This window comes from Piliocolobus tephrosceles, chromosome 2 (genome assembly GCF_002776525.5).
Source record: "Piliocolobus tephrosceles isolate RC106 chromosome 2, ASM277652v3, whole genome shotgun sequence".
Taxonomy (NCBI): Eukaryota; Metazoa; Chordata; class Mammalia; order Primates; family Cercopithecidae; genus Piliocolobus; species Piliocolobus tephrosceles.
In genome coordinates, this window is record NC_045435.1 from 78,736,492 (window position 1) to 78,746,135 (window position 9,644).

The 9,644-nt window shown below is 46.7% G+C and overlaps 1 protein-coding gene across 5 annotated transcripts in view; it reads left to right on the forward strand.

The window, feature by feature from the left end:
• Nucleotides 1-4,571: 4,571 nt before the first annotated feature.
• The window catches only part of DENND6A (DENN domain containing 6A), an 80,287-nt gene continuing 75,214 nt past the window's right edge, over nucleotides 4,572-9,644 (forward strand). For 2 of the 5 annotated variants that reach the window (XM_023200941.3, XM_023200953.3), the window contains exon 1: nucleotides 4,574-4,902. In XM_023200941.3, coding sequence (XP_023056709.1) covers nucleotides 4,666-4,902 — 237 coding nt within the window. In that variant the 5' untranslated portion in view covers nucleotides 4,574-4,665. Of the gene's footprint in view, nucleotides 4,903-9,644 lie in introns of all 5 variants that reach the window. The other 3 variants (XM_023200957.3, XM_023200946.3, XM_023200963.2) reach the window with 3 other exon arrangements.

The following is a 9,644-nucleotide window of genomic DNA, read 5'->3' on the forward strand; positions in this document are numbered from 1 at the left end:
CACGCTGGTATGGGGCCTCTGTGTATATCTTCATGTAGTTTTTTCACCACCGCAAGTATAGTTATGTCCCAGTAGCCCTGGCAGCATTTACCTTAAGTGCAAGAGGGAAGTCCCCTGGCTGCCCATCTGGGTAAATATCTAGGACATCTGGACCCCCTGTGGGTCCTTTTGGTAAAACTAAGCCCAGAGACCTGACACTGCATTTCACAATTCACACCACTGTCTAATGCTCAACCTTTTATTTTTTCTTTCTTCTGTTAAAACTACTGAAATGCTCAGAGTTTGGTTAAGGGTGAGTAGAGAAGTTTGGAATGTTTTTAATCCTGTGTTCAGTGTTCTTGGTAATATTAGAAGAGCAGCAGAGCCATGAATCTAGTCATGCTCTTGGCTAATGCGGTCTACCCTGACTTAAGTGCTCCTCACATGAAAAGACATCCAGGGCTTTAGTTGACAGTAAATGCAACCTGAGCCAGTGATGTGACCTGGCTGCCAAAACAAGTAAATGTGATACGAACTGGCATTAAAAGAAGCCTGGTGGCTGGGACAAGGAAAGTAAGAGTCCTAGAGTACATTCTGCAATGGTAAGATCACACCTGGAGGATGGTGTTTCCTCCCACGCTATGAGAGTGATGTTGACAAGTTGGAGTATGCCCAAATTGGGCAACAGGATGATGAATGGCCTAGAAACTACATCTTTTGAGGAACAGTTGGAGGATTGGGGTAGTTACCCTGAAAACTGGAAGGTATGTGGGTGTGGGATAACTATTTTCAAACGTTCACAGGGTTATCTTGTAGAAGAGTTGGACTCTTCTACGTAATCTCAGCAAGCACAACTTAGACCAACGGGTATGTATTACAAAGTGGCTGATTTTGTCTCCGTAACGGGAAGAACTTTCTAGCCCTTATGAACACCCAAAAAATAGCAGCTCTGAAATTAGTTACTTAACTTTTTATTTATCATTTTTGAGATGGAGTCTTGCTCTTGTCACCCAGGCTGAAGTGCAGTGGCGCTATCTTGGCTCACTGCAACCTCCACCTCCCGGGTTCAAGCAATTCTCCCACTTTAGCCTTCCAAGTAGCTAGGATTACAGGAGCACGCCAACAGGCCTGGCTAATTTTTTGTATTTTTAGTAGAGACAGGGTCTCACCATGATGGCCAGGCTGGTCTCAAGCTCCTGACCTTAAGTGATCTGCCCACCTCGGCCTCCCGAAGTGCTGGGATTACAGGCGTAAGCAACTGTGCCAGGTCTATTTTTTTATTTTATCTTATTTTATTTTGAGACGGAATCTCATTCTGCCACCCAGGCTGGAGTGCAGTGGTGCCATCTCGGCTCACTGCAAGCTCCCCCTCCCAGGTTCAAGCCGTTCTCTTGCCTTAGCCTCCCAAGTAGCTGGGACTACAAGCGCCCGCCACCGCGCCTGGCTAATTTTTTTGTATTTTTAGTAGAGACGGGGTTTCACCATGTTCTCAATCTCCTGACCTCATGATCCGCCTGCCTTGGCCTCCCAAAGTGCTGGGATTACAGGCATGAGCCACCGCGCCCGGCTACTTATTTATTTATTGAGACGGAGTCTCCCGCTGTCGCACAGGCTGGAGTACAGTGGTGTGATGTCAGCTCACTGTCGCCTCTGCCTCCCCAAATCAAGGGTTCCTCCTACCTCAGACTCCCAAGTAGCTGGGATTACAGGTGTGCACCACCACACCTGGCTAATTTTTGTATTTTTACTAAAGACAGGATTTCACCATGTTGGCCAGGCTGGTCTGGAACTCCTAACCTGAGGTGATCCACCAGCCTTGGCCTCCCAAAATGCTGGGATTACAGGCTAGTGACTTAACTTTAATAGAGAGTGTTAGAAAAGAGGCTGGCTAACTGACTGTCAGAAGATCCATGAATAGGAAGTTTGGAGAGATGATCCTATCCAAGATCCTTTCAAAGTCAAAGGTTCTTTTGATGAACCATAAGAAGGTGTCAGTACCTCGTTCCTCAGCTCCTATTAACAACAGAAACTGTGTGAAAATAGACTGTAAGGCAGAATGTCAAAGTTATGAAGGTAGAAGGAAATAAAGCCATAGCTGCTTTGTTTTCCCTGATGGTTATTCTGTTTCTGTGCATAAAGATTTAAGTAGTTTTTTTTTCTCCCCAAACAAGTTTTTTACTTTTAAAATTCTCTAGAGCTTTGGTGTGCTTTCGTTCTCTGGAAACTTCTGGCCCTCCTAATATGTTGTTTTCAGGGTACTGTATTTTGACAAGATTATCTTTAACCCAATATTATAAAGCGACATTTCACAGAATCGTAGTGTGTGTCTATGCATCAAAGAACCAGCCCTGTGGAACAACCAGTGTTCTTTTTTGGTTTTGGTTTTTGACACAGGGTCTTGCTGTGTTGCCGAGGATGGAGTAGAGCGGCACAGTAATGGCTCATTACAGCCTTCACCTTCTGGGTTCCAGTGATCCTCCCACCTCAGCCTCTCAAGTAGCTGGAACTAGAGGTGGGTGCCACGATGCCCGGCTAATTTTTAATTCTTTTAAGAGACAGTGCCTCCCTATGTTGCCCAGGCTGGTCTCAAACTCCTGGACTCAAGGGATTCTACTGCCTCAGCCTCCCAACGTGCTGGGATTACAGGTGTGACCCACTGCGCTTGGCCACAACTGGTGTTTTGAGATCATTAATAATTAATAATTAAGTAGCATCTGGTAAAATGGGTACATTAGGATAGCTTAGCTTTTTCCAACAGTCAGTGAGGTGAGTTAGTAATCATCATTCCCATTGAGCAGAAACTGGGTTTTGGAGCAGCCTGCCTACCATAATCGTGGGTGGAGTTGGCACTAGAATCCAGAACTTTTGACTTTCAGGCCAGTGTTCTTTCTAATACAAAAGGCTACTGTTCTTTCCTAATACTGGGTTTAGAGCCTTACTTGATCGCAGAATACAGTTTTTCCTCTTTTAACCACAGCAGTTCTCTGGAGTAGGAAGGCAGGCTACTTTGGTCAAAGACGTGGCCTCTACTTTAAGTGCTGTCCCTAAATTCATTTTTGTCTAAAGGAAGTCTCCAGCAAACACCACTACTGATGTCTGTGCATACTTGACCACCTCCTTGAAAACAGGGACACTAACACTTGCTCCAAAAAATGAATTCTAAGAATGTTAAGAGGGCAGTATTTGTTAAATGGAATGGATTTGACTGGGCAGTGTAGCAAAATGCTTAAGTTCTGCAGTGTTGTTTTGCGTTGTTTTTTAGAGACACAGTCGCGCTATGTTGCCCAGGCTGGAGTGCAATGGCTGTTTGCAGGCATGATCATAGCGCACTGCAGCCTGGAACTCCTGCTCAAGAGATCCTCCTTGGCCTTAGCCGGCCTCAGCTTCCCAAGAAGCTGGGACTATAGGCGTGACACCTCGCTGGTTTACTCATTTTTCTGTTGAGGTATTATTGTGCGCTTCCTACTTTTACTATGCTATTTATACTTAACATAGTAGGTGCTGAATAAATACTAGTTAGAATCCTGGCTGGTCCAATAATCAGTAAAAATTGATCGGAATATGAAGCTGCTTGAGACCAGGCCCTTGCCCCAGTGCCCAGAGATCCACAGGATGCTGTGGAGGCCAATCTGCCCAACCTGGAGTTCCAGAAAGGTTTGGGGATGTGTGTTGAGTGAGTCACAGACAGCCAAACCAAGAAAGGTGGAGGTGGCGGGGTAGGGAGGCGTTGCTGCGGAAGAAACAGGTCAGTGAATGCACAGATCTCCGAGTCAGCAAACTGAATGAGTGAACTGCAAGAAGGTATCGGAGTTGTCATACTTGTTGGGCTAGTCATGTAACCTCCAGAATCTCCATTTCCTTATCTGTAAAAAGAAATAAATACTGTCTACTTATTTGCGATTATGTGAAGATTCAATAAGGTAATATTTGTAAATATTCGTACTTGTAGTTGGCATATCAACTGGCACAAAGTAAGCATTCAATGTTAGCCACCTTTACCATTACGCTTTCATATTTTTTTATTTTTGAGACGGAATCTCGCTCTGTAGCCCTGGCTGGAATACAGTGGCGCAATCTTGGCTCACCGCAACCTCTGCCTTCCGGGTTCAAGCGATTCTCCTGCCTCAGCCTCCTGAGTAGCTGGGATTTCAGGAGCGCGCTACCACGCCTGGCTAATTTTTTTGTATTTTTAGTAGAGACGGGGTTTCACCATGTTGGTCAGGCTGGTCTTGAACTCCCGATCTGATGATCCGCCTGCATCGGCCTCCTAAAGTGTTGGGATTACAGGCGTGAGCCACCGCGCCCGGCCTACGCTTTCATAATTTAATAATATCTTATAATAATTATGAACAGTGTCATTCCACGAATAATTTATTCCCTGGTCGTTGACTGCGAACGAGGTTGAAAACGATTCATGAACAACTGTTTCAGTCCCAAAGACGTTTCAGGCAAGGCCAGGGCCGGCTTCACAATCCGAGACAAGCGGCAGCGTGACGTCCCCACGTCCAGTCCGGCCCGGGAGGATCTGCGCAGAGCCGCGCTCCCAGGGTCACGTGAGTCGCAGCCCCGCCCGTACTGAGTGTGTCCCTAGCGGCTGCGGCAGCGGCGCCTGCGCCTGCGCGGAGGCAAGCGCGCTCTGCGGCGCGGTCCGCGGTGGAGGCGGCGCGAACGGCCAGGGGGCGGCGGATGGCTTTGAGGGGCCCTGCGGCCTTGGGGCCCGGCTCTCGAAGGCCGTTGGACGAGGCGGTGGCAGGGGCCGAAGGGCGTGAGGCGCCGGCCCTTCTGGCGGCGGGAGGCGCGCCAGAGGACGATGAACAGGACGATGGCCGTGGCCAGGGCCTGCTCCGCTGGGACGGCTTCTCCGCCTGGCTGCACTGCGTGTGTGTGGTGGGCTTCGACCTGGAGCTGGGCCAGGCGGTGGAGGTGAGGCCCGGCCCCGCCCTGTCTCCGTGCTCCGCCCCTGCGCCTGGGCGGCTGCAGCAAAGCCAGGCGCCCGCGGGCTGGCCGGCCTGGAACCCATCCGCCGCGCATCCGGGCGTGGCCAGTCTCCCCTTCGGCGCTCTTTCGGGCTGCGGTCCTACGGCACTTCCCGTGGGAGGACCTTGGGCTGCGGCTAGGGGTGAAAAGTTCTCTCTTAGGCCCTTCCTAAATACTTGTTGATGTTCATCCTATTCTTTCTTTCTTTCTTTTAAACCCAGAGCCACAGAACTAACTAAAACGGTTAGTAGCACCCACCCGAGGAAGCCTGCAGGCAGGATGTTTGGTACTTTTTCAACAACAATGCCCCATAACTGATGATGAACTCTAATAGCCGAACTTGCACAACCAACTTTTAAGGCTCAGGTTGTTTTGGTCATTTGTAGTAACTCGTAGAGCTTTTCCCTCAGCCTGAGCCGAAATGCTTATCTCAGCATACATTTTCTCCCCTTCCTCCTTTTATGCCTCATTTCTGGTTGGTTGGTTTGTGTTTTGAGACGGGGTTTTGCTGTTGTTGTCCAGGCTGGAGTGCAATGGCGCGATCTCGGCTCACCACAACCTCTGAATCCCGGGTTCAGGCGATTCTTCCGCCTCAGCCTCCCGAGTAGCTGGGATTAGAGGCATGCGCCACCACACCCAGCTAATTTTATATTTTTAGTAGAGAGGGGGTTTCTCCATTTTGGTCAGGCTGGTCTCGAACTCCTGACTCAGGTGGTCTGCCCACTTCGACCTCCCAAAGTGCTGGGATTACAGGCGTGAGCCATTGTGCCCGGCTTCATTTCTGTTATTTTTTTAATGTTGCCTCTGGAACAGTTGGTGTGAAACTAATGTCAAGATGAATATAGGGAAAATCATTTGCATGTGAATCAGTCAACTTTTCCATTCTTATTTATGGCCCCTTATCGAAAGGCTTTAGAAACATCTATTCTTGACGTCCTTTAAGGTCTTTTTAGCATCAGGAATTGCTTGTTTTCATGTGTCCAAGAAAATCGTTATCAGAAGGGCGTGCGTTTAGATGTTTTTGCTTTTGGTATTGGTGACAGATTTCTATCTCATTCTGACTGTAGTGGCCTGGTTGACTAAGAAAATTGGCTAGGGGGGGTTTCTTAATGCAAAGCCACTGCTTTCGTATTCGGCCTGCCTTCTGGGTGTTTTAGTATAACACAGTTCAACATTGTTTCCACTAAGAACCAAGCATTATGTTAGTTGCGGAGCATACAAATAGGGTGTGCTCTAACCTATATTTGTAGATTGAGGCAAAAATTTAGAGAACCAAGAATTAATCATAGTAGCTGATAAGGCCAAATGCAGTCCTTGGCACCTAGTGGCATTCTGTAAATACTTTTGATAGAATGGGTGAATATGTGAGCAATTCTTTTATCTTATTAAAGTAAGAAAAACAGTTCCCAAAGATTTTGAATAAGAGATTTATAAGCCATTTATTATTCACTTTGCCATGTTAACCTGAAGTTATATGTACAGCAAGATACAATATAACCAGAAAGCTTAAGAATGGGTTGTTGTAGTTGGTTGTGTTTTTAAATAGCTAAAGGAGATCCTTTTGGATTCTTCTCCCCCTCCCCCTCCTCCTCCTCCTCCTTCTTCTTCTTCTTCTTCTTCTATTTTATTTTTTTTTTGACACGGAGTCCTGCTCTGTCGCCCAGGCTGGAGTGCAGTGGCCGGATCTCAGCTCACTGCAAGCTCCGCCTTCCGGGTTTACGCCATTCTCCTGCCTCAGCCTCTGGAGCAGCTGGGACTACAGGCGCCCGCCACCTCGCCCGGCTTGTTTTTTGTATTTTTTAGTAGAGACGGGGTTTCACCGTGTTAGCCAGGATGGTCTCGATCTCCTGACCTCGCGATCCGCCCGTCTCTACCTCCCAAAGTGCTGGGATTACAGGCTTGAGCCACCGCGCCCGGCCGATTCTTATTATTTGGGACATTCTTTATGAGTATTTTTGACCAGATAGACAGAAAACATAGTGCTGCAAAAATGTGAATTATTAAAGGACTTATTTTGAATTTCATTTTCCATAGTGTATGCCACTGTATAGAGTTTTTTTAGGTCAGGAGTTCTTAACCTTTTGCTTCCTGGATCTTTTAAAAATACAAACATTGTAAACTTTCCACTAGGAAAATGCTGAGTAAAACAAAATCATGTATGTGGTTCCATGGACTATCTGGGTTTATCCATAGACCTTCTGTTCCATTGTCCCCACATTAAGAATCACTGGTTTTAGAAGGTGTAGGATGAGGGTGGGGAAGATTCTCTAATAAAGGAAGGTCGAGGCTGCAGTGAGCCATATTCGTGCCACTGCACTCAAGCCTGGGTGACAGATCGAGACACTGTCCCCCCAAAAACCTCTTAACAAAACCCAGACTGTAAAGCTGGGATGCCTAGGTTTGAATCCAGGTGACTTTGGGCAAGTTACTTAGCTTGTTTGAGTCTCACATTCTTCTTTATAACAGGATAACAATACCTATATCATGGCATTGTTGTGAGGATTAGGTAATTTAATGTTTGTAAAGCATTTGGAACAGTTCCTGGGACACAGATGTATTTAAGGCTTCATTAGAAAAGCATTGATTTTCTAGAAATTTCCTTTTTTTTTTTTTGAGATGGAGTCTCACTCTGTCACCCAGGCTGGAGGGCAATGGCACAATCTTGGCTTACTGCAACCTCCGCCTCCCGGGTTGAAATGACTCTCTTGCCTCCGCCTCCTGAGTAGCTGGGTTTACGGGAACCTGCCATCATGCCTGGCTAAGTTTTATATTTTTGTAGAGACAAGAGTTTCACCATATTGGCTAGGCTGGTCTTGAACTCCTAACCTCAGGTGATCTGCCTGCCTCAGCCTCCAAAGTGCTGGAATTACAGGTGTGAGCCACCACACCCGGCTGAAATTTCCTTTTTAAGTGAAGAGAACCCCTGACTTTTGCTTTGGGAAGGTGGGCCTCAGTTTTCTCACTTGTAAAATGAAATTGAGGTGCCAGAATCAATACCTTTTTTTAGTAGGGAACTTTGTTCCCTGTGTAAATAGATATCTAATCTGGAACCTTAATGACTAATCTTGTTGAAATGGGGCTTGTGTGTGTATCTTTGTCTACAACAGAAACTAATTTAAGCTACCTCAAGCAGTAAAGGGGAACTTACTGTAAGGACACAGAGCTTAAATACCTGTTTCCAGCTATTAAAGACATAAACATAGTGGGGCTTCAGAAAATGGCTAGAGTTCAGAATCAGGGAATCCTCTTGGTTTTGCTCTTTTTTTGTGTGCAGATCTTGCTTATATTTCATTTTCTCTGCAAACTGCCTTCTTCCCCTTCTCTGATTTTTTTTTTTAAGGCGGAGTCTAACTTTGTCCCCCAGACTGGAGTGCAGTGGCGTAATTTCGGCTCACTGCAACCTCCATCTCCCAGGTTCAAGGGATTCTCCTGCCTCAGCCTCCCAAATAGCTGGCACTACAGGTGCATGCCACCACACCCAGCTAATTTTTTTATTTTTATTTTTTAGTAGAGACAGGATTTCACCATGTTGGCCAGGCTGGTCTTGAACTCCTGACCTCGGTGATAACCATGCCTCAGCCTCTCAAAGTCCTGGGATTACAGGCGTGAGCCACCGTGCCTAGCTTTTATTTTTTTTCCTTAGAGACATGGTCTGGCTCATACTGGAGTGCAGTGGCATGATCATAACTCACTACAGCCTCGAACTCCTAAACTCGAGGGATCCTCCTGAGTATCTAGGACTACAGACATGCACCGCTACACCCGGCTATTTTTAAATTTTTTTGTGGAGATGAGGTCTTGCTATTTTGCCCAGGCTGGTCTCAAACTTCTGGCCTCAAATTATCCTGCTGCCTCTGCCTTCCAAAGTGCTGGGATTATAGGTGTGAGCCACCAGGCCCAGTCCTTCTCTGATCTTTAAGGTGAGAAGTTAACGTTTTTAGCCACTTCAGTGAAAAAAGTGAATCTTTAACTCTCTTCCAAAGCCAGAGGAAGATAATCTGGCCTGGTTTGGGGCAGGTTCCCATTCTGATACAGTTGGCTAAAGCTCTGAATAGAAGGGGGAGTGTTTCACCTTGCATAAAATGTCTTTTAAGGCCCTGTCCTGCGTGAAGGGGGTTAAGGAGGTCTTTGAGCTAGGAAGTAACTGAACAAGGTGTTGACTGCAGGGGGTGTGCTGAGCTGCTTTTCACCTGAAGTGGCTGTGGAGGCATTACCACAGAATCAGAGTGTCCTCTGGAACAAGGTTTGAAACCTCCTGGGTTTGATATACTGTACCTCACTTTTAGCTTTGAAATTACGAATTATTTAGTAAAGCCTTAATTATCTGAATACAGAATCACCTTATTTATTCAAGTTTTTTTTTTTTTCCCTGAGTGAATAATAACATACTCATTGCTGAAAACTTGGCAAGTAAAGAAATTATAAGCATTAGGCCAGGCTTGGCGGCTCACGCCTGTAATCCCAGCACTTTGAGAGGCCAAGGCAGGCAGATCGTGAGGTCAAGAGATCGAGACCACCCCGGCCTACATGGTGAAACCCCGTCTCTACTAAAAATACAAAAATCAGCTGGGCGTGGTGGCATATGCCTGTAGTCCCAGTACTTAGGAGGCTGAGGCAGGAGAATCGCTTGAACCTGGGAGGCGGAGGTTGCAGTGAGATCGCACCGCTGCACTCCCACCTGGCAATAG